Raw genomic sequence first — 25981 nt, 5'->3', positions numbered from 1 at the left:
TTCAATCATTATTGTATCTTGGATATGTACCTTCGTGGTAGTGTCTTTGATCTTTGATGCATTGAAAATCATTTCGTTACCTTAGAAGATCGCACCAATTTCTATTAAGTTGTTGTTTTATGGCGAAATTGAAGTTGGTAGAATCTTGCCAAGTCTTGTCCACATGAAGTCATTCTTAGGGTTAGACTAGATTAGACCTCTTGCAAAACCCTATCCTTTTGTTATTTTTTTGTAAAAGCCTTCTTTAGTTTAGTGAGACTTTCGGAGCGTAAGACCCCTTGAGGATACAGCAAATCACATCATACCACTGGTGCTTGTCCACACGTAGAGACCCTACTAACCAGAACATTGGAGTCATCCTAACTGATCCTTCATGCGAATCTTCAGCAGTTAGAGACTTTATTCAAGAGAGGATAAGATGCCTTTAGGTATTTTATTCTGTGTATGATGGTGTACAAAATACACGTCAACAGTGCCCAAAGCTGAAAATCTGAAAGCCTAGGGCTTTCAACAAATTTATCTCTTTTGCTAGCCTTGTAAATGCTTTGGTTTAATTTTTCATCTTTTGCAAAATGAAACTACAAGCCTTAAATATCCTCTTTGCAAATTGCTACCAACCAAAAGAGGATGAAAGACCTTCATTCAATTTGAAAATCCTTTGATTGGTACCTTATAGAGAATGCTCATACCTCTAGAGGGTTATCTTCCTTGAATACCTTGAAATCATGCCTTATATGTGCTTGGACGTACCTACAAGGAATGGAGGAATGTTCCTCCATTCTGTGAATGTCCTTTGAATTAATGGTCGCTAGGTCTTGAAGTGCATAGAAAATCCTTTGGAGATACTGGACTGTTACTCTTGGTGATTGAAATGTCTTGGAGTAGATGAGTGTAGGTATGTAGCATAAATGCTTCCTTTGGTGTCCTTTCTACATTTTATATGTTTTGCCCTTTCAGAGCCCTTTTATGGGCATTGTTGCATATTTGATGAGTTTGTGAACCAACTCGGCAACAACTCAACCTTCTATTTTTATCTTAGGATTTTTTCTTCTTTGTCACAATTTTGGGCTTGTGGCGAACCTTGTTGATCTTTTGTAGAGAACTCGAACTCACGAACTTTAAGACATTTGGAACTTGGCCTCTTTCCTCCTCTTTTTGTTCACTTTTTTCTTACTTTCTCTTCAGCATGTCACACTCGATGAAATGGTGAACTCATGAATTTTGTGACATTTAGAACTTTGCAACAGTCATTGTCTTTTCCTTCACCCTTTCACACCATTGGCAAGCTTACTAACTTTTAGAACTTGACAACCTAGGTGAATAACTTGGAGAATACAACATGGAGAGGCAATTTTACACATAGGGATCCCTTGCTAATTTCTTAGATTGAGTATAAGTGATTGGCCAAAATAGAGCAAGGGCAACAAAGAAGGACATTAGCAAAAACTGCAAAGTTTGAAACCTGCAAATTTAGGCACCAACACTCAATACTCGCATATATATTGTAGGGCTTCCGTGCAACATGAGAGCCTATGTGGCGCCCCTACATCTATCACCGTCTTTGATGGCGAATGCTTTGTAAATTCTCTCTCAAAACTACCCTATTTGTTGGTAAGTGGTTTTTTGTGGCAATTTCACCTTTCAAACAACTATTTCAACATATAGAGACAAGTTGGCAACAAATTGACAATCCCTATTGTGAACATTTTGGCATGAAGCAAATATTTCATCGACATCCCTGTTGATGTCATCATTTCGATGGTTGATGTCATCCTTTGACTTGGCATTTGTTGACGTCACCTTTATACTCCTTGATTTCATTGTTTGCACAACTACTTGTTGACGTCATCAAACTGTTGCACATAGTATTTTTGTTTGCTGATGTCATCATTCCATTAGTTGATGTTAGCAATCCAATTTAAAAAATTGGGCCTTTCATGGTTAGCAGTTTTGATTTTAAAGTTGATCTTTAAAGCATAGTTCACAAACTTGGTGAGTACTCTTGGGATTTTATCTTGCGTGAGTTTTTTCGATGTTAACTCGTTGAGTCAAGCTACCAAGTTTTTTAGTGAAAATGTGTTGTGTTTTTTGGTGAGTACTCACCAAAACTTGGTGAGTTTGGCTTAATAAATTGCTGCCGCAAATGAAATGTGCCTGACGCAAATAAAACACAAAAAAAATCCAGGGTTAAATGCACTATTTGCATTGTTTCGAGTCCATAAAACTGTATTCACCCTTCCATATCACACATAGCAGAAAGCACGAATACAAGAGCATATTGGGAATATGTTTTAGGTGATTTGAAGAAGAAATTTCCAATTTTTTGGATTTGTAACAGGTTAGTTTTTTTGCATCTAAAAAATTTATGAAAACGGTGTGCATCATGAACATTTGTGTGGTTTTGAAGGTCTTCATTTGGACTTGGTGGTGGGGGCTCCATCCCTTGACCCTACCTTGTGTTGCAACAAAGAATGTAATAGGTTTTTTATAATTTCAGTTTTTTGCAATTTTGCTATGCAGTTTTCATTTAACTTTGAAGGGTTATATCCTTTTTGGGTCCAATCGTTTTTGAAAGTGCATTTTTTCCCAAGTACTTAGCAATTATTCCTTCTTTTTTCTCTGGTCTTGTAATATGGTTGTATTTTTTGCATGTTGTCCTTTTTGGACATTGTAATCATCTGTTGGATGTACTATTTGATTTGTAAATTGACTGAAGTAAAGTGCCACATATTGTACTTGTATTGTGGGGATTTCACACATGATATTGTGCCTTTGTTGTACTCACATCATGTATGAAGTGCCACGGGGGCTCTGTTGTGTGTTCCTTGTATTCACAATGACAACCTTGTGTACCTTCATGCATGTGTGCCTTGTTTGTGCACACCCGTTATAACAATATCATAAGGGGGTTGTTCTATGTGTTTTGTTCTTGCATTCATGACTTTGTCTAATTACATGTGAGTGTTCATTGTTTTTGCATGCCTTGTTTCCACTGCAAGTACTTCTTTGCGTACCCTTTTGATATTGCTTCTTCACCTTCTTGCACTTCATTGTGACACACTTTCAATCAAATTGCCATACTGCTCCCTTGTCAGCATTATGTCGAGCCATAATAATGCTTCCTTGGTTTTGCTTTGGATTGAGCTATGTATCTTCCTTTGTTTCTATATACTAGGTATATGTAATGTCAAGTTATCCATGCATTTCGGTGAGGTTGAATACATATCATATAATGCTTTTGCATTCCTATTTTTGGCGGCCACCTTTCATCTTCTTTAGGTGACCAATATTCTTAAGACTCTTGGTATCTTTTGGTGTGCCATCTGCTTCTTTGACTATCTATTGCTGTCATGTTTTCTGTCCATGCATTGTTCAAGTAGTCTCATTTTGGCCACTCATGCTGATTTGTGCCTCTTTGATCAAAATTTTTATCTTGATTGCATTGGAGGTTCTTCAATTTCAGCAATATAATAGTTGTTTGCAGCTTCTTCACGTTCTTCATCTTTCATGGACAGCTTTTTGTGAGACTTCTTGGCCCTTCTCATGTTTTCTTTCTTTTGGATAGGAGTCTTTCCCTATGGATTTTCTCCTTATGTATTTTTAAGAGACTCTTTTGTACTTGAGATGAACGATGTTGTCCTTGGGGGTTCATCTTGAGTCCATCCTTTCATCGTTTTCTTTTGTACTTGGGTACCTCATCAGGCCTTCTTGCCAGGACCCTCTTTGAGTCATTTGCTTTTTTCCTTTTTCTCCCAAAGTTACACTTAAGGGGGGCTGTTGTTGTGAATGGGGTTTAGTACCTAACTGCTTCCCTTTTAGGATCTATTCATACCTAGTTGATTTACTCAGGGCATTTACTTTTAGTGCCTCAAGTCATAGGATTATAACAATTGTCATAATCGTATGTTGTTCTGTCTCACCCTTGCTTATTTATACAAGGGTCCTCTATGTAGTTTTACATTGCATTGCGGCCTTTGTATAGATTATTGATATTCTACCATTTTGATCTTCTTTGATTCTTGTGATTAGCTCTTAGGCATCTGGATGTTGGGATAGCTATCTCCATAGTTAGTCTTAACATGCACAAAATGAGACTCCCAAGTGATAGCTTGTCCTTGTTGCAGTGTTGCTGAAATAGGGTTTTCCATGACTATCTATAAGTTCCTGTTTGTGGCTTCGCTAGGATTTTTCCCAAAGGCTCAGCTCAATTTGGCTTTTCAGAAAGTGGACAGAGACAAGAATTTAAAGCATAAGGATGAGTAAACCAAGACCATTGTGTATATAAAATAAATTTTGTATGTTCATGCTCAATATGGAATATATTGTAAAAGGTTAAAGCAAATTAAATAGGATGCTGTGATTGGCATCTTGCCATATCAGATTGGAGGCATGGTTTTGTTGTACTTGAGAAACAGTTGCATATGAGAAAGGAAAGGTTCTAGGCTTTAGGCCGGAGGTTATGGCTGATACCGGATAGACAGTATAAAAGATAGAGCATGCTGGGGAAAATGCCTTGAAGCTGGACTTGGCAAACTTTATGGGTTATACTCTGTTGCAATTGTAGACTATTTTAAAACTATCTGAGACGCCAATGCTTGATGAAGAGCCTTCTTTTCCATCAACAAGAAATCTTGTACAAAAACATTCAGATAAAATTGTAAGAGATGGGCCACAGAAACAGAAATAGATTCTAGGAGATTTATTACAGCAGCAGATCTCATGCCAGGCCTAGAGGCAGAGTTAACTTAAAGATCAAATTATGCTGCAAAGATTTAGATAATCGCAAGAGAGGAGATAATTACTTGGGTGGGCATTGTTGATGTCTTTTTTATGCACAATCAAACACAGTATAAAATACCAAAGTATCTTATCCTCGAGCAAAATCTTCCCAAATGCTAAACTTTGTGATCAATTGGAAGACTCCAAGGTTTCTATTGTCGGGTCTCGACTTGTGGATAAGCTCAATTGATCAATGTGATTGCTGGTAATCCAAGGGGACTTACGTTGAATACTTGAATGTTTGAATGTTTTGGATGTTGCTGGAACTTAGATCCTAACTACTTGCTTGGAAAATAAAATGGCAAAAGAGACAGGGTTTAGGGATTCTAATCTAATCCTAAGAATGCAGGAGACAATGAATAATCTTTGGTGAAACTTGACTAAGCCTTGCTTCGACATGCAAAGCAACAACTCTACAAAGCTTAGTGCGATCTTCTAAGGAGAGCAAAAATAATGTTCAAATCACTATCAACGACAAGGATACCATCAAGGTGATGCATATCAAGGTATGAATAGCAATTGAAGTTAAGCTCATTTAAGGATTCCAGTTGACCACACAAGGCAAACTTACAATCAGCAAATTGCTAGTGGTATGGATAAATGAATTTCACCATTAGTTGTTCATAATTCCTTTCATTCAACTAAACAACATGAAAGCAAAATGGGAAGTAGAGACCATGCAACTTGTTGAAATAACACATCAAATTCACCATAGCTTCAGTGAAATCATATGCTCTTTACAACAAAGTCTAGGCAACAACCTTTGCCTTCTAATCTAACCTCTATTCCATCTTTTATCCTATTCTTCTTGCTCTTGAACTGTTAACTATTAACCTTTTCAAATGAGATACTTGAGCCTTATATAGAGGGCTCCTCACAATTCTAAGGCTCACATCAATTTGAGATCAATGGCCCAGATTAGGGTTTGTTACAACAAACTTCCTTTTGGCCAATAAGATCATTACAATGAATTGGACACATGTCCACCTTGATTTCTAACCAGTGAGAGAATAGGTTAGGTACATAAAATAGTATTTGATGAGGCGCCATGTGTCACTTGCTCCACCATGAGATGTGTTAAATTTCAGATCAGAGATGTAAGCAAACATAAATGTTAACTGGGTGCTCGTTTAACCACAGGCAACGACTCAGATCTGTTGCCTTCCCAACCGAAGACGATATCTTGTTATCGTCTCCCTGGAGCACATTTCCTATGTAAAGACCTACTTGTCTTGGTATGCTGACGACTCTTCTATTATTCGATCTGCTCTGCTATTTACTTGGACTGCTCTTGTATTCAATGAATAATCGAATCGTAGAGTGAATGAGGTCGCACCTCATATATATATACATGAGTGTGGTACCCTTTCACAAAGGGTCGGCCCTTAAGAACATGACTCATGCATTAATTAATTAAATTCATTTCATATTTAATATATGAATTGCTTCATCAAGGTCGGTTCATCTAGCAAATATAAAACATAGTGTATTAATAGCTTTGGGATATCTCCCGCTGCTAACCACATACATCAACACTCCCTCTTTAGCTAGGGAGATATCCTTCTTGATATCTACAAGTCACATCACCTCATCTTAATGACTAACACAATGACTACACTCATGTGTATGAAAGAAGCTTATCATCTCATCATGACATTCACCGTGGCTACTCCCAGAGGGTGAATAAACACAATTGCTAAGTCATGGAGTCTCTCACTTGACATCCACCATGCCTACTCGCAGAGGGTGGATCCACCATACTTAGAGGGTGGAACAAGGGTTGGAACTTCAAACTTCTCTCACATAGAAGAATGCACAACAAGGGCTGATACTTCAAACTTCTCTCACAGAGAAGAATGCACAACAAGGGCTGATACCTCAAACTTCTCTCACAGAGAAGAATGCATAACAAGGGCTGATACCTCAAACTTCTTTCACAGAGAAGAATGCATAACAAGGGCTGATACCTCAAACTTCTCTCACAAAGAATGCATTAACCAAAAGATGTGGCTTCTTTTGAAGCTGAAAAGTCGAGCTCCCTCTGAAGCTGAAATGTCAAGCTCCCTCTGAAGCAGATGTCAACCTTCTGACCTCTTCGTCCAAGGTTACTTCTGATGAAGTGTCAGACTCCCTCTGAATTTGATATCAACCTTCTGACCTCCTCGTCGAAGGTTGCCTCTGATGGATTATCAAACTTCCTCTGAATGTTGATTCCTCTTCGAAGAAACGTCTTCAGCCACCAGCTCAGTCTCATGGCAGCAAGCATCAAGTTCTTCCTTCCTTGAATGCAATCTCTTATGCTTCTTGGTCCATCCTGAAAGCATTTCAAAGAGATTAATAATAGTTCATCTAATAAGGCATACATGATTCATTATCAAAGTTATAGCATGAAATACTTATCTCATTTAAATCAGAATCTCTTCAAGTGCTGTATTTAAGCGCTTTTCAGGTATGCACTAGACCCAGCAAACCTTCACCAGAGATGAATTGAAATGCTCGATACCATATGAGCCAAGTCCCCGACTATGGCGAATGAGAGTTGACATTGTAATTGCGTAATTACTATCACTTACCCTTTTTTCATGGTTCCTCTTAAGATCTCCCTTGCTCTTGTGTGGTTGTTCAATTTTCAACACAAAGATTCTTTGATTATTAAAGAAAAGATTCAGCTAAGCTTGATTCTGCTAAGCTTCCAAACCCGAGTTTAAGTTTGCAACAAGTATATGTACAGTATATATATTCCACGAACAACCACACGTAAATGCACAACAGATCATTCACAGGTATCGCATGTATAAGAACAACATATCGCAAACCGATCATATCATCCTTCTTCCTTTGGAACATTGAATAAGTAACAAGAACTTATGTATCCTGCCATTGGAAGTGCTATTATCAAGGTTGTGACTAATGACAATGGCATAATATCCAGAAGCCTTGGCAAGGAAGCCACAATCGCTCACATGTTGCTCCACGTTACAAACCACAACATCCTCGGGAATAGATGTCAGAGGCAAGACATTCCCCACAGTCAGATTTGCCGTCTTATCGCAGTAAATAAACTGGCCAGTATACATACCCTCGGCTGTGATGAATAGCTTAGTTTGCTGCCTGTAACGGGAGGGATACTTGAAGTTGACGAGGCAGAGGGGAGCGCTGCGCCCCGGGTTATGAACGACTCCTGTAACGATGCCCTTCAAGTACTCATATCGTTCGTCGTAGTCCAAACTGCGAAAGTGTGCAGGGCCCTCTCTGAGATGCATGTGGGATTTGAACACGGAGCCTGCTCCCTTCCAACTCCCATAACCGACTACAAGGAGAAGATAAACGACTCAATGACATTCTTTGATTCATGTTCGTATTTGGTAATTCCGGTGTTGGCATAAGATAGTCTTGCATCTCATGGATTGAACACTTCTCGTGATCGCATTAACTCGTTCGAGTGTGACTGCATAGCATAGAGTGTGACCCCCTATCACTGCAACTGGCAGTTGCGCATCATTCGATTCCTCAACATAGTTGCGTCTGATGGCCCACAAATCGGGCAGCAGTGTCCATCTGTCGGATTCCGGGTCGAATGCCTCATCTGAAGTGTGCACGCACGTGCACTATCCATCCTTGTAAGACCCTCCAATTACAACAAGTTTGCCGTCCATGACAATCCCTGTGTAATCGATGTGCGACAATATCATGACGGGTAGGCTTTCCGGTTCACCAGATTCCTCTAGATTCTGAATCCCGACATCATCGCTCCAGGTGTTAACATCCTCGCTGCCTACCTCGGGGCCGTCGAGTTTGGAGATGGATACGTGCAGAATCAAGTTCACATATCATGACCATGACTTACAATGTTGACAACATGGGAAAAAAAAACTCTGAAAGACGCGGATTCGGGCACAGATTCGGCTTCATTTGCTCATGGCGCTGGTCACGTGGACCCCAACAGAGCTCATTTATTTGATCCCTGCATTAAGAAAAATAACTATATTTTCATCGCAAAATGATATGCACAGAAAATGAACCTGGCTCTGATACCATGTTAAATTTCAGATCAGAGATGTAAGCAAACAAAAATGTTAACTGGGTGCTCCTTTAACCACAGGCAATGACTCAGATCTGTTGCCTTCCCAACCGTAGACGATATCTTGTTATCATCTCCCCCGAGCACATTTCCTATGTAAAGACCTACTTGTCTTGGTATACTAGCGACTCTTCTATTATTCGATCTGCTCTGCTATTTACTTGGACTGCTCTTGTATTCAATGAATAATCAAATTGTAGAGTGAATGAGGTCGCACCTCATATATATATACATGAGTGGTATCCTTTCACAAAGAGTCGGCCCTTAAGAACATGACTCATGCATTAATTAATTAAATTCATTTCATATTTAATATATGAATTGCTTCATCAAGGTCGGCTCATCTAGCAAATATAAAACATAGTGTATTAATAGCTTTGGGATATCTCCTGCTACTAACCACATACATCAACAAGATGAATCAGGTTCATTGAACTTAGACTTGCTGATGTGGAAGTCCTCTGATTGGTGGAATGATGACTAGGATGACACCTGAGTTTGCACTTGTAGACTTGATAGATCAACACAAAGTGTTTGAACAATATCTCTTGATACTCGAGACATTATTCAATCTGCTCAATGTGATCATGGTGGTTGATCTTCCCATTATTCATGATCTTAATCTTGTTATTCCTTGGTGTCTTTCTTGACTTCATGTTGTAGAATCCTTGATTTCTCATCACTTCCTTGTAGTGTGAACTTTGCCTTGGCATTGTCTTGTTGCAGAACCTAAGTCCTTCATGCTGATGTTGTTTGCCTTCACCTTAACCTTTTGATGTTGATCCTTGATATTTGATGAACTCTTCACTATGTTGATTTGCCTTGGTATGATTGAATGGTCTTTCCTGTATACTTTGGAGTCTTGACTTCTTTATGTTGTATCAGACCTGCAAGAACAAGGAAAAATACAAATGAGGAGAAATACATGGAAACCCTTAAAGAATGTATATATAACCACCCTTGCTAATCCTGGAAATGACTTTCTTAGGTCTGATTTATGAATTGCATCTCTGATTTTCAGTCCTTGAGATGAATTTACTGAGTCTTTCTTTAATGTAGATTTAAAACAACTTTGTTTGATTGAGGTTGGCGAACTTTTCTCCTTAAGCAAGGTTGACAATACTTCCTGAAGCAATTGTAGATTAACCTGTTTGCTATGCGAACATAGATGAGCAGAGGTGATTTTAATTCGAATTAGTTTCCACGTAAAAGGCTTCTCTTCCCTTACATATATACCTTGAAGTTGAAAGTTGCACCCTTTCATGTAGCATGTAAGTCGACTTTGCTAAATAAAAACATTTTTATTACTTTCTTTAATCATCAAGGAAATCACACCCTTTGACCTTACCCGACTTTGACAAGTAAATTTAATTTTTTTTTAATTCAAATTCAAATTGCCTTATATTTGATCAAACATCTTCCAATTTTGCTTCATCTTCCAGCCAACTTAGTTTTGATGGATTTTAATCTCTTCAAATTCGCTTCATTACTTGTCCAACCTACTTCGCTTCATGTTTGATTTCCTATCAGGTAGACTTCAACTTAGGTTTTTATAAATTTCATTTCCTTGAACTTCACCTTTTCATTGCTTTTGAAACCAAGTTCAATGTATTTGTTTACCTTATAGGATTAGAAGTTAACTTTTACCTCCTTTGTTTGCCCTTCTCATGAACTTAAGTTAATTCTCACCTTTTCATTCTCTTAGGAAGATCGACTTCCTATCAACTTAGGTTAGTGTGCACCTTTTATCTTCTTAGTAAGATTGATTTCCTATCAACTTATGTTGATGTGTATCATCTTTCTCATTAGTGAGAGTTGAACTTGAGTAAGAGAATTTCATTTCCTACCAACCTAAGTTGGTGCACAAGCGTCTTTATAATACTTGTTTATTCCTTACCAACCTAGGTCATTCCGCATGAGGTTCACTATCAGGCTAAGTCGAAATGTGCTTCATTAGTCCTTCAAACTTGATGGTTTTGCTTTCTAGACTTGATCGACTTCTTAGTTTGGAAGAGCTGTGCTTCAATCCGCCAAGAAAATGAAGCCCTTTCAAAATTGACTCTTCTCGCCAACCTAGGTTGATCAGTTTTTGGTCACCTCATTATACTAAGGCAAATCAGCTTCTCTTGCTTCATTTGTAATTTTGTACTAATTGATGTATTTGATTAAACCTTGATTGTATTGCAGCTCCTAGGTAGATCGGCTTTAAGGGCTTGGTTTGCAAGATCCGTTTAACCATATGTGATTGCCCTTCTTCACCAAGACTGATTGGAATTTTGCTCTCACTTGCACAAAGTTGGTGATTTAAAACCCATTCACTCATTCAAAATTGCTCAAATTTGGCTTAGGTGGTGGTACTTGTTGGATCATTTGCACAAAGTTGTTTGGTGGAGAACCTTTCTTATCCTTGTGTGAACAAGAACCTTCATTGTCAAATCGGTCTTTTGCTAGTCATTTGTACAATATAACATTGGCTTTTACCCTTGCATTTGCACAATTGAATCAGGCCTGATTTTCATAACCTTAGGTCTGATTTTAGGATTTTTCACCTCTGACTATCTGTGTTTGCAGGATTGATTCTATCTGAGTGCATTCTTCATGTGGTGATGCACAGATCTTTTCCCTTGTGTTGAGGAGTCCCCATTCTTGGTTTGTCATCATCTTATATTCCTTGTGCTCCATTTTTCATTTGTTTACAACCATACCTGCAAAGACACACAACATGAATTAAACATCATATACTTAATCATATCTCTGAGTATGAAATAATACTAAGGTCTGATTGTGGTCTAAACTCAGAGAAATTAATCCACTGGAAATTACATTTAAATCAAGGGTGAATGAGGTCTGATCACTTCCCAGAGATCTGATAAAATTCAGTGATCTGATAAAATTCCTAGTGATCTGATAAAACTCTTTGATCAGGAACCAGCCTACTTGAGTCTTCTCTTACACAGCTTATCTTTTATAATTCACCTCATTTATGCTTGAAAATCTTCTCTCCTTTGAAGCGAGTTAGTAATTAAAATTTTCTTCCACTGTGAATCCTTTTGAGCAGATATGAACTTGGAAGTTTGAATTAAAATTAAAGTGAAATGCTTTATATCCTCCATCCTAGAGTTTTGGTGGGGCCCAAATATGCCATGGGCGTGAAAAGGGAAGGGGAAGGTGTGATAGTGAAGGGGATATTGTGGCAAGAAAGATGGGGGAATGTGGTAAAGAGGTGCCACGGAGGGGATAAGGTGGAAGGGATGTGGGGTAGAGGGAGGTGTAAGGTGGCGTAATAGTTATGAAAAGGAAGCTTGGAGAAGGTAATAAAGAAGGTGCCGGGAGATGGGATTTATAAGGGATAAAGGATGGTAAGTTAAAGAAGGGTGCAAGGTGTGGGTAATGAAAGGGGAAAATAAGGATAGTATAGGGGTAAGGGAGATAAAAGGGGTTGGTGGTGGGTAGTGAAAGGATAGGTAGGATGGGATGTGGTTTAGGGAAGAAAAAGTGGGGTAAAGGGTAAGGTAGTGTTGGTAGTGGATGGGTAGGTTGATGGGTGTGAGGTATAGGCTAGAAAATGTAGGGAATGGAGGGTATGAAGTATTTAGGGAAGGGAAGTTATGAAATGGAAGGAGATGGGAGTGAAGGGTAGGAAGTAGGAGGTGTAGGTTAGGAAAATGGGAGTTGGGGAATGAAGGTAGGAGATGAAGATAGGTAGGTGGGTAGGGAGGATATGATAGGAAGGGTAGTGAAAGGAGATGGGAGGGAAGCGATCGGGTTTGGGCATCCATTAGTAATGCTGGGAGAGGCAGGTCGGAAGCTTTGGAGGGCCGAGGAAATGGTTTACCTCACTTCATCCTAAAGAGAGAGACTTGATCAACTCCTTACCAACTTCATGTCTCACAGATGATAGGCTAATAGCAAAGACTTGACAACTACCAACGGCTAAGCTAAAACAACTAACCTAGAAAGCAAAAAAGTGGGGGTCCCCATTTGCAATGGGGCGATGTGTGAAAATGTGGAGTGATGTGTGAAAAAGTGGGGTCCCCGTTTGCAATGGGGTGGTGGCAAGTGAAGATGAATTCTCTACCCAAAACCTTCTTCATTGCATGGATTATCAATTCATGTGAGTAGTTGGACACAACTTTGAGCCGTTTCTCCTTGACTTTGTCGAGAAAAGATGTTTGTCTCTTGTTCAAAATGAGTTTGATAGGGGTATCCATGAGCGCCTCCACCAAATTTCCAGTATGAGCTAAAAAGTCTGATAGAATGAGAAAGGATAGAGGGAAGGATATGGAAGATTTCCACCAACTTGCCATTTAATGGAAGAGTTTAGTTTGCCATGATTACATTTCCATTTCTCAACTCAAAAAAATCATCAAAAAGAACGACTGTCTAGGAGAAAATTCATTCGAGCTTAAGCATGTCTTTGGCCACGACAACTATCCTTTGCCATTGAGTTCATCCGTTGTGAGTTAATCCATGGCCGGTTGTACTTGCCTCGTATGCCACTAAATCTCCTTGGGGTGCAAAATCATCATTGCTTTATAATTAATGAGATGTTAAGGTAGTTGTCATGCCCATTCATCTCGCCACCAATTTCAAAATGGAGATGGTGTATTAGAGTTGAGTTTGCGTGGTGCCTTCCAACGCCATGTGGGCAATTGGTGTCCATCGAGGCATTCTTGGCTAGGTCATCTGCCTCCCCGTTACCCTTTCCGAAAATATGAGTAAGCTTAAAATCGTCGAATGACTGGATTAATTCTGGATTAATTCATGAATTAGCTTTAGCCAATGATCAAGTTTCCAATTGGGAGTGGCATTTTGCAAAATTGCATTGACTGTTATTAGCGAGTCCCCTTCAAGATGTAGTCGCTTCACCTTTAGATACTTGGCCATTTGCAATCCTAGGAGGGCGACCTTGAACTCTGCAATGTTGTTCGTGGTCGCCCCTAAATATTCTGCTCTTTCCGCAAGAGTGTTTCCATTATGATCTCGTGCAATACACCCAACACCGCTTGCCCTCGGATTCCCTTTAGATGCCCCCCGTCAAAGTTGATCTTTATCCAATTAGACTCAAGGGCACGCCATGTCACATTGGCCCAAGGGCCCTGTAGGAGATCAACCTTCCTGACCCCATCAATGGGGGGAAAGTTTAATGTTATGTTAATCATATATATGTAATATAAAATAAAATATAATAATAGAGGTGTATATGATTGAATAGGGTGAGATTATTTATATGCATTAAGGTGCACCTTCAATAGGACATATCCCCTCAAGGTAAGAAGTCATGTTGCTTGGTAACAATGATTAAGTACTCATGATTAATTAAGTATACGACACACCCTTCTTCATTAGAAAGCCTTCAACCTCAAAGGACTTTAAGAGTATGATAACCAATATGATTGTGATAAATTTTGACAATAGCTATGCTTGATCAATCCATCTGAGATCAGTCTGATTGGGAGTCACAAAGTGTTGTGAGTTGAATTTGAATTCTATTTCAAGTCATCCTTTGTCTTGCATAAAACAATATTGTTAGCATACTTAAAGAGGATAACCCTTCTAGCATGAGTGAAGTCACATTGTCTTGCCTTCATAATCTGTTTTTCTTTCCACCTCTATTGTGCATCTTTCATGATGTAATTAACTTTTCTACAAGCAAATTGTAAATGTAAATAATCTGAAGTTATAATATTGGTCGAGTTATTCATTTGTTTCTAATAACAAATTATGTTTGCAAATAAAACATGGAGGTTTTAGGTTTAGCTTATAAAATTCTCAAAATATTATAGTTTGTTTTAAATTTATCCCAAAGTGATTTTGCACTTTTTTTTTCACTTAATTTAATAGATAATAAATTAGCAAATTTAGCTTTATCTTGCTTTTGACTTTTATATTATCAATGAACCTTCATTTATGTTTTAAGGATTTCTTTTAAGATTAAATTATATCACTACCTTTACTTTCCTTAAGTGTGAATTACATTTTTTTAATGTATTTCATGAATTCGAAAGGAAGAAGTTGTGACTTTATGAAGTGATGTGGAAAATTAAGTGAAGAAAATGGGGAGGGAAGAATTTTTTTTTCATTATTTTATTCGAGTAGAAACTACATAAAGTTATAAGTAGGTATGATTTCAAGTTGTTAAAAATATATAATCATAAACTTTGTCTTTTCAAATGTACGTTTTTGAATGGTCTAAAAATTTAGAACAGTGTTTTTTATTTTTCCTGCTTCGAGCATTTTTTTTATAGAATTGTTTTTTACTCGAATTCATATTTTCATAAAAGGTGATTCATTTTTTACAACTTTTTTCTTTTATGTAAAGCTTCTTTGAGATTCTTTTTTTTTTTTTGAAGTTCAAATTTTTTCTGTATGATGTGATTTATCTACAAACCCAGGTAAAAGGTAATAAGCCTTCTCTTTGTTTTGAGTGAAACATTAAAATAGCCAGGTCTTACATTATTATTTTCTAAAAAACTAAATGCAAACCAGGGGAAACTGTCAGCAAAGAATCTCATAATCACGAGTCACAAAAATACCAATCACAAATTGGACAAAAAGCTTGTTTTGATCTCACACATGTAAGTCACATGGATGAAGATTCATACTTTTCTTAAAATCAATTGCCTTGGCCAAAATAATAGCAATCAATCTTGCAACCACAATTTACAAGAACAAAGGCTCTAATACCACTTGTTTACGTGCTTGCCGGGTTGATGCATGATAAATATGTAATATACTCATATTGAATTAGATTAAACCTATAATAATAGAAAGGTGTATTTAAATCAACAAGGTGATGTTGTTAATGTACTTTAAGGGGCTCATTTGATAGGATGTGTCTCTTCAAGCTGAGAAGTCATGTTACTTAGTAACAATGATTACGGACTAAGCATGATTAATTAGGTATGCAAAATTGCAGAAAATTGTCAAGCAGGCCTGAAGGCTAGCTTCATCCTTTGCCTTACTATTTTTTCATTCATTGCTAAAGGAAATTGAACAATTTTGCAAATTTACTAGCTAATGTCGTGGTGGACATGGAGTTATATCAATCATATCTAGCACCTCGGTGGTAGATTGCTTTAGCCTTGAGGGATTGCGTGGTGGACATGGAGTTATATCAATTATATCTAGCACCTCGGTGGTAGATTGATTTAGCCTTGAGGGATTGCCCCTTTTGGAGAGACAACTTTAATGTTATTAACATCATCGTTATATTCTCATTTCTCAAGGGGTCAATGACGTCTACATTACACTTCAGTCGTGTATAATCTTCATAAATTATGAATTGAAGGTAAGGATGGAAAAGCAATCACAATTTTTAGGCTATTGTCTTAAATTGAGTGTCAATGACTTTAGGAATGGTGTTTGTCGAATTGGTGATGGCAGGAGGTTTCTTAGCATGTTAGCAACAAGGAAACTCAAAGGAGAGAATGGTGAGATTCCGTTCAGCAGGCCTCTCTTAGCCAAATAGATACATTCAATTTTTGCCATTGTTGACAAACTGGACATGGAATTGGTTAAGGGTATTCTGGAGGAAGAAAAATGGGTTTTTGATTGCCTTGAATGGAACAAATTGCACAATGGTAGATTGTTTTGTCTAATTTGGTGACAAAAATTCTAGACAGGTCTTTTTGTGTGGATTGTTGATGTCATGCATCAAGAATGTTTTGTCCTTGATTTGTAGGATTTGATTGTAAAATGGGAGGCGATGAAGCCCCATTGTGAGTGTTTTTTGTGTGGGCAAAATGTCCTAAATGCTGTGGATGTTTCGTGGGGGGTTTTGGTGCTGAGAGAGCCAAATTTACTGCTAGGTTTTTGCTGTAGAAAATACTTTTGAAGCATGGAAAGAGCATTGCGTTTCCAAATCCGAATGCATTGTTGTTGACAAGCATGGTATACGAAAGATTGCTTCTGGAAACAATTGTGTTTTCCAATCAAATAAGACATTTCGGATCACAGTCAATGATCCATCATAAGGAAGAGAATAGCGAAGAATTGGTTTGTAGACTGTCTTAAACAGAGGTAGGGGGTGGAAGTGATTAGAGGACTTGAGAACGAGGGACAATTATGAGTGGGAGGGGTTGAGGGAAGAGGAGGAGGTTAGACCGTTAGAGAGACAATAGAAAAACAAGAATAAAAAGATGGTGATGATAAACATGTGAAAATAACAAAAATATGAATATGTATATGTACACTTCCATACTTAAAGCCTTGTGTATATATATTTATACATATGAACAATAGAAATCATATATATTCATATATAAATACATATGAGTTATATGTTCTTGGTAAGGAACTTATGAATGTAATTTATTCTTATATAGATTTTGTGTATAATTCATACGTCTCAAAACAACATCAACACATTTTCCCTCTGTCTATACTCCCCTCTCGGATGATACTCTCCCTGTTCTTTTGGTAGGATGAACTTGATGATCTCCTTCCTGGATATCACTTGGACAATCAAAAATGTGATTAGACCACTTTCGTGCATATAGTCATATTCCATAATAAAACATTCTTGCATTTCAAATTCATTGCAAAATGAACAATTCAATGTATGATTTTCATTGCAAGTTTCAAAACACATTGGAAACCAAATTGACATCATAACATGTCATTAATGAGGATTCATCCAAATTCATAGTAATTCTACCTTATAACATAAAAGTTAAAAGTAAAAACCATTTAGAATTGGAATGAAATACTAAACAAAATTTGGGGATGTAACATTTTCTCCTCATGAATCATTGTCCCCGATGATTGCAGTATATCAAGTTTAAAAAGCATGGTATCAAACATGAAATTATAAAATAAGTCTTTTTCACAACCAGAAATATCAAGAAAATAAACAGGGAAACTTTTGATGGATCTCATCAAAATCCTCCCAAGTAGCATTTTCTTTAGAATATTTGCCCATGGGACCTTGCAGTGCAAAACCTCCCTATCGTGCAGGTGAAGTCTATGGGAGTTATGTGTTAGCCCATGTGCACCATGGAAGGTGGCGCACTCTACTCATGTGGTGTATGGGAGTTAAGTGTTAGCCCATGCTCACCTTACTCCCAAGGGAGTATGGGGAATTAAATCTATGAGAATCGCCACCTTTTCAGTAGCATGTGGCCATAGAACGTGGGTGGCATTTTCAGCTTAGGTCAAACCACATTATGTGGTAATTAAAACAAGTTTGTTGAGTAATGCCCTCTTTAATGGAACACGTGGACTTTGACTTGGTTGATCCACTTTATCGTGGCTTTTTAAACTAATTTGTTAAGGGATGTACGTGGGGGATTTAAAATGCATTATTTTTGGCTTGAATTCATAACTAATTACATAGAATTCATCCTTGTCTTTTGGAGATCTATGTTTATCGGAACATTATTTTGTTTGTTTTAAAACAAAATTTGAACTTTTCTCGGGGAAAAGGATAGGCTTTCATAGCTTAATAATTTATCTCCTTTGCATATAAAAGGGGACGTTTTTGAGAGGAGTGGGGACACTTACTTTGTGCTTGGGGGGAAATTTTAGGAAAAGGAGAATTAGTTTTGTTTTGCAAGGGAAATTAGTTAGTTTGGTGTTTTTCTCATTCGTAGTAAGGATAGAGAAGAGAGCTTTTTGCATTCGTCTTTTCTGCTTGAGAATTTTGGGAGGGATATTGGAGGAGCTTACTTTGTGAAGGATTCAAAGGCTCACGTCTTCTCTCATCTCAAGTTTTTCAAAGCATTATCTAGGCATGTTCTCCATTCGCTTGGAAGTCATTTTCTTCATTTTGATTATATAGTTGCACATTATATGCAAAGGAAATGCATCTTTTAATTGAAATACTTATATGATAATATGGAAAAACCTGTTTGGGATTAGATATTATTGAGTTATCAGTATGAACAGTAGCTTGATATGCATGAGGAATCATGTCTGTGTACCTTCTTATGCGAGTCTATATACCTGTATATATTATTCTGTGAGAGTTATAGAACAAAAGAGTTGTTCTTCTCTTTTGAAAGGAAATTATTGTTCTATTGATGAACAATGGATAAATATCATGATAGTATATTTGAGATACATATATACTCAAGAAATTATGGTCTATTTACTAGTTACAGGATAATGCAAGAAGTTACTCTTTTAGACCGATAAGGAATATTTGGTTAAATGGATTCTAGACAAAGAGTTATGTTTCAAGATTACATGTTTGTAATTTACATTATTAAGAAGTCTTATAAATACTTTCACATGGACTAAGGGTGGTAAACCGAGAACCTAGATTGCAAATAGCAAAGAGGGAGTCCTTTTTAGATAAGTGTACTTGATGAAATTCATGTTTGGTTTAAGACCTGTTTTTGTGTCCTGATTAGAGAGTTGAAACTTTCTAAACCCTAGGATGAGAGTAGTCTCTGAGTCAAGTAAGAGGTGAGTGAACTTATGACTGTTTTGGAAAATAAAACTTTGGCCAAAGTGTTGTATTCGTCACTGCATGTGACTAGTCAGTTCACAAGCATCGCCAGAACATAGATCTTCCAGATTGGTCATACTTAGTAGAAGATAGTTGAAAGTAGTATGGTTGGAATGAGATATGTGGCACTTATGACACCAGGTATCAGATATGAATATAAATTTTATGTAACAGAGAAGGAGATTAGAAAAAAAAAATGAAAAAACAAGAAAAATGTGCTAAAGACTTGATAAAAAATAGCATAAACAAGGATGATGACCAGTTGCTAATTAGCGATTTTCCTAGGCTTGTGCTTTTGTACCTGCCCAGGTTGGAAAGGTCTAGTCAGTGTTGGGTGCAATACTTCACAGCTGCTGTGACATCCAATCCATGGAAAATTTTGATTAGTAAGAAGGCTCTTTGGGGCCTTTCCGCTTTGTCTGATATAAGATGCATGGGCATGGATGATGATTTGGCACAGAAAGTACATTTATGCTCACTGCACGAGATGATATGCCTGTATGGAACAAATGGCAAGAGGCTTTCCTTGTGGAACTAAAGGATTCAAGCTGATTTCCACTTGGCAGTTCTCTTGACGGGCTAAAAAAGGAATGGCAGAGGTAATACAGGGGGAAGAGGTAGAGCGTGTGGAATTCAATGCAATTGTGAGGTAATGGAGAAAGGTATGGATTGGCAGCTGGTGGATCTAGAAGAAGACTTGGCAGCTGGGTCCAACGTAGGCCTGGGGGGATGCCCCAACCAATCTGGATGAAAGTCTATGGGCAGCCTGAGGACCCACCTCACCAATGACTTCATTCTTTTATTGCTATGTTGTTGTTTTTGTTATGTCTTTTGCAGCATCTCTTTCGTTTCTTTGTTATAACTATTGTTGTTGCTTTTGTAGTGTTTGCATTGTGGCTGAGTTGTGTGTCCAGGCTTTTATAGCTAATAGGAACCATTATGAGCAAGGGTTCCAAATAGAATCCCTCACTTATCTATCGAAAAGAAAAAGAAACTCTACTTATTTGATAATAGCTATAAGCTATGCACTGTTCTGATAATGTATGCCTAAAGTTAAATGTTTGTTAAAGTGTAACTAGTATTGGGAGATGAGTGCCGAGCATTTGAACTGAAGAGGTTCGTGGCCTTCAAAATGATATCAATTATGTTTGGACTTCGGAGCATATTTTTTCACCTTCAGAAATTGCTAGTGCTTTACTTTTCCCAACCACATGAGCAAGTAACTAACTGAGATGGGTGGGAATCGAATTCATGTTTATCGTCAGTATACTCTTAAATTCAAAAGTTGTTCTTATGATTAGCATGGAATCTACTTGAAATTACAGGTTCTACATTGTGTTGGATTTATTTGATTCCGAACCTAAGCGGAGCTTGTTCTTTTCAACATGTGCCAGCACTAACAGCATGTCCTGTAGGAAGGACTTTATCTGGATGACCAAAATACAGGTAATTTAAATGTGCTGTTTAGAGTCTAGAAGAAACAAATCTGGCTTTATTGATTGCCTCATATAGACTTCAACAGCAATTGAAGAGCACCAATCCTTGTATGCATCCAATGTCTGTTTGTTAAATGTCTTATGAATTTCTCAGATGACCCTAGCACTTAGTATGAAAAGCATTCTTAAAAATTAAATAAGCTTGAGCACCTACCAACATAACTGCATATTCAGCCTGGGAAGACTGGCTTAGCAACTTCAACTCCCAACTATCCTGTGGGAAAAAGGAACTGGCTTCACTACTATGATATTACAAATCCATGAATGACCAATAAAAGTCTCATACTCTAGTTCTCAGATGATCCTAGCACTTAATATGAAAAGCATTCTTAAAAATTAAATAAAACTGAGCACCTACAAAGATAACTGCATATTCAGCCTTGGAAGACTGTCTTCGCAACTTCAACTCTCAACTATCCTGTGGGAAAAAGGAAACTGGCTTCGCTGCTAGGATATTACAAATCCATTAATGATCAATACAAGTCTAATACCATAGATAGGTCAATTTTTACAATCCATTTTTAGGAAATGAAAGAGATTTTAAATAAGATTCAAATATATGGTTTTTTGAGATATACAAGTATATAATACTTTTGACTCCACTTTTTTAAATTTTAAAGTGTTTGTGCATTTTCAGACATCAATTATCCTCAATATACAAAATATATAGTTTTTTTTGGGATATACAAGGTATAGAATAGTTTGAACTCCACTTATTTAAATTTTGAAGTGACTGCATTTTCATATACATAAAATAGACTCAGTAATGTTGCTTTTGTGGTGTTTGTAGTTCATGGAGTACATGGATATTTTCTGCAGCAGGAGCTCTGTTGGCAATTCCAGTTGGAATCAAGAGAAAGTCACTGGGACCACTTGTTTTTTTTGGTACAACAGGTATCATGCTTGACATATTAGTTGGCATAAATGCCTGTGAAAGAGAGTTTGCAGAACGCCAAAAGTTGCTGGATTCTCAAAATTCTGAAAGTCATTCTGAAACAGTGGATGGAAGAAAATTAGAATAATCAAACTGTGGATGCTGGTTACCAATAGATGCTTGTCTCTATTTTGACTGCTGCAAGATCCAAATAATAAGTTTTTGAGTACAGAAAGAATAGCTGCAGATTGTAAATCTGTCAGGATCACTGACATATAATTGGTATCTAAGAAAATGATGTGTGAAGAAAACTATCTAAAGGGAAATTGAACACATTTGCTTCTGCGAGCGTGTTTTTTTCAAGTTATTCATGTTTATCGTTCAACCATGTCTGTGTACAGAGTGATGATTCTGTATATGGTTTGTGTTGAAGGGGTGATTGTTTGGTTCACAGAACATGTATCTGGTGGAAAGGATGCATCAGATAGGATATAATGTAAGATGGCAGCTATACAAGAGCTTAATGTGGGGAATGCATATTCGAGTGCCGAAGATTGAGTTGGCAATGTGTTCATTCTTATCCGAGTGTTCGTGTAAGCTAGAGTTAAATATACCCAAGGCGATCAACATAGAACATAAAATGTTAAATGCTTTTGTAGAGATATTCCTTGTAGCTTTGACATAGTTTAGTTTATCCATAATACGTTTTAGACAAGCATATTGCCTTTGTATCTGCCCATACTTGGCAGCCCGTTCAAAGCGAATGTCTACCATCACTTAAATGACAGCTTAGGAAGAGTAGTGTCAAATTATTCCTGAAAAACACTTTAGATGAAAATTCAGATACAATAAGCAAATAGAGGGGTGGTGAGATAAAGATAGTCAATCATCAAATTTGGTAAGAGGTAAAAACTATGCGAAGAAAATGACCCCCAAAATTATCATCTTGTCTCATTACTAAATTAAGAGGTAGAGTGTTATGTCATGAGAGAGATTATCACATAGTGATGATCAATAGGACAAGTCTGTTGGGAATTTTTAGTGACCCATTTACCTTATCCATTGTATTAACCTGTTCCATCTTATTTGATTATTTAAGCATATCTTTTATAAGGCCTTTCAATTCCATCCAAACCCTGTCAAGCTTAGTTTGGAAGAATAGTGGTATCAAAGTTGGCCTCATGGAGACAATATTGGGTGTAACTTGCATGATCAAAAGGCCTGTGGATGGAAGACCGGCCTCCCATATACCATGGAGATGTCAAGAAGAAAGATTTTCTTTATGTTGTTGATGGCCAACATATAATGTTTTTGAGTGGAACACTAGGCTTGAACTTTGAACTACATTGCTTGGGGCTTTGGCAATCCCTTGGCAACAAGACATTTTTTCGTTTTATTTTAAACAACATAAACCTTAGCCTTGTGAGAACTTAGATTTTAAACAACTAATGACTCAAAGATATATCACAATCATTTATCAATGATACCACCTTTCACTCATTAATTCATGGAAACATTCTTATGAAAAACAATAAAACAGATGCACTAAAATATTATCTATTTATTTTATTTAAAAAGCATTCACTAATTTTGTACTCAACAAATAAAGAGCTTCCACGTTCACTAAATCATATGGACGCATTTTTTTTTCATTAAAAAACTGGCTTTTAAGTTTTATTTAATGTCAAATGCATGATACTTGATTTCATCTTTTAAAGACGTCTTAAAAAAATTAAGTAGTAAGTTATTGCAAGTGATTTATCTAATTATAATAGTTATCGGTGTGTAAATCTTAGTTAGGCTAATGATTTTATGAAAATCAAGTTGTGCCCATCCTATCATTCCCTTTCAAGTCATGAAAATCGCTTTTCATGACATGAGAATATAGAAAAGAAAATGAATATGAATGTGCTCATTGCTTAATCTAATTTTAGATGAACATATTTTCCTAATCAAATATCATGAACATCATATTTTCTCAATCAATCAGCATTTGCATGAATTGTAATGAATGAAATAAAAACCTCTTGCACCCATATAGTCATGGTTTGTTGTATACACATTACTAGTCAATTTTTTTTTTAAGCCAAGTGGAATTAATTGACAGTATTTTACCTTCTTTTTTATGAGTAATGGTTGTTGTGGTCCATTTTTATTAAATTTGACGATTTGTATTATTGTCTGTACATAAACTTGGATCAACTTAGAAGTCCTAATTGATTAGAAAGACATGATCAACACAATGTTTAAATTAGTTCAAATCTTATTGCATTGATATGTTTGGTTTTATTATTTATTTTTTGTTTCAAATATTTGATATCTTTTTTTTTTCAAATTATATTTTGATTTTCACCAATTTAATGTGATAGTTTTTTTGTTTTTGTTGCATTTCTAAAATATTAAATGAAAGTTAACAACAAATTTAATGATATTAGTATCCCTTTTAAACAAATAGTCCAACTTCAAACATTGCCTCCACATTTGCTTTTAGTTTAAAAAAATGTGCTACAATTGTCTCCATTTTAAACCTAAAATTTTGAAGTGGTTTTAATTGACACAATTTTTAAAAAGACAACTTTATTTACTTGTGCCACCATTGTAAGTACAAAATCACCATTTATAGTTGAAATTTGCATAGAAAATCTCTTTCCAAATTAAACATATAAATAGCGCTGTTGCATTTGTTGCTCATAGTACAGTTATATGATATCCACTTGATTGATTCACATTTGATAGGTATTAGGGGGCTCAATTGTTGTATATAACCTAAAAAAATTAAAGTGTGATTCAACTACAACTTGCAGTGAGTTATACAATTCAATTACTCCAATGTCATTGATAACACATGTTTAGTAGTTCATTTTACATTTTCTCATACTATAATATTGTTTTTAAACTAGTGACATGACTTGGTAGTGTATTATCTTCTTTGTTTGTTGTCGAATTTAAACCTTGCCTAATAGTTAATTATCTTTGGAGCAATGTTTGTTGTTTGATCAACCAAACTTACACTTGCACAACATTCAAGGCCATATTGAAGAACACTTCCAAGTTTGGATTTTGTGTTACACTACACAAGAGCATAAACCCTTGATAAAGATAATTGGATCTACGATGAATGATAAACATTGAGATAATAACCTATAAGGAACACACACATGTTAGTAAACATTTAAAGTTTGTATCGTCATATTTTAGAATTTACATCTTGCACAACACAATGCAAGTGAGACGTGCAAATCACATGATTGAAATGTGGATGTAAAAAGTGTTAGAATAAGGCTTGCAAGGTATATTTACTCATTACACAATATTAAGTCTATTGCTAAATTCTTCCAAATTTGCATCTTGTGTAACACTTATGTAAAACACACAATTTAACCATGGATGTAAACAAGTCGTTGGACTAATGGTTTGTAGTGAATATTTTCTCTTTATACAATATTTAGAAAATGTGTGACCGATTTTTTTGGAATATTCATTACACACCATAATTCCAAAGACTTGTTTGCATCCATGCTTAAACTCTCTTTGATATCCTCTTTGAAGCTTGTTTGAAGGCAAAAGGGTGTATTGGGGAGTTGGAGGCCCTTAATGAAGATCTAATAATGGGTGTCCCTTCTTGCTAAGGGAGAGATGGGGTGTATTGTTTATTTAGCTTGAGTTTGTTGAGGGGGGTGATGTTTCTCCTCTTGTTGTTCTTGCTCAAACCCCAAGAATTCTAGAGGATCTTTGAGAGATGGAGGCTTGTGGTGTTTTAAGCTTGTAGATAGATTATGACGATGATGTGATTGTTAAGAGTTTTGGTGTTCTTGTGGCTATTGTTTCCTCTCTTGTTTTTCTTGCTTTGAAACTTAGGGTTTTATAGGAACTTTGCATTGTTGGGAGTTTTGGTAATGAAAATACCATTGATGTTATGAAGGTAGGTTAGATTCAAATTGATATTCTTAAGTCTTCTTGCTAAGTAATCTGCTTGGTTGAGGAGATTGCTTGTTGGGAGATTTTGTGGCAATCATCCTAATATTGATATTGTTAGAAGATGGGTTCATTGGATATTGAAATAAGAGGCAAGGTTGAGGTTGTAGATGCTAAAAAATGGCCAGCATCGGCGTTCTTTATTTTTAACCTAATTGTGCATATAGTCTTTATTATTCACGCGATCCTATCTCGTTTCTCCTTTCTAATTTTTTGTACCGTTGACATCATTTTCTCCCCATTTTGAGTTTATGATATCAATTTGTCCTAAAATGCATCCCATCGATGTCATTTCATCCCCACTTCGATTCTGTGACATCAAT

At 36.6% G+C, this 25981-nt stretch overlaps 1 protein-coding gene across 1 annotated transcript in view; it reads left to right on the top strand.

Moving 5' to 3' along the window:
• The window catches only part of LOC131060749 (uncharacterized), an 82881-nt gene extending 60646 nt beyond the window's left edge, over window positions 1-22235 (top strand). Inside the window, exon 2 of the mRNA XM_057994122.2 lies at window positions 21600-22235. Coding sequence (XP_057850105.1) covers window positions 21600-21831 — 232 coding nt within the window. The 3' untranslated portion in view covers window positions 21832-22235. The remainder of the gene's footprint in view (window positions 1-21599) is intronic.
• The last annotated feature ends 3746 nt before the right edge of the window (window positions 22236-25981 follow it).

Source organism: Cryptomeria japonica, chromosome 10 (assembly GCF_030272615.1).
Source record: "Cryptomeria japonica chromosome 10, Sugi_1.0, whole genome shotgun sequence".
Classification (NCBI taxonomy): domain Eukaryota; kingdom Viridiplantae; phylum Streptophyta; class Pinopsida; order Cupressales; family Cupressaceae; genus Cryptomeria; species Cryptomeria japonica.
This window is presented reverse-complemented; position numbering and strand designations above follow the sequence as displayed.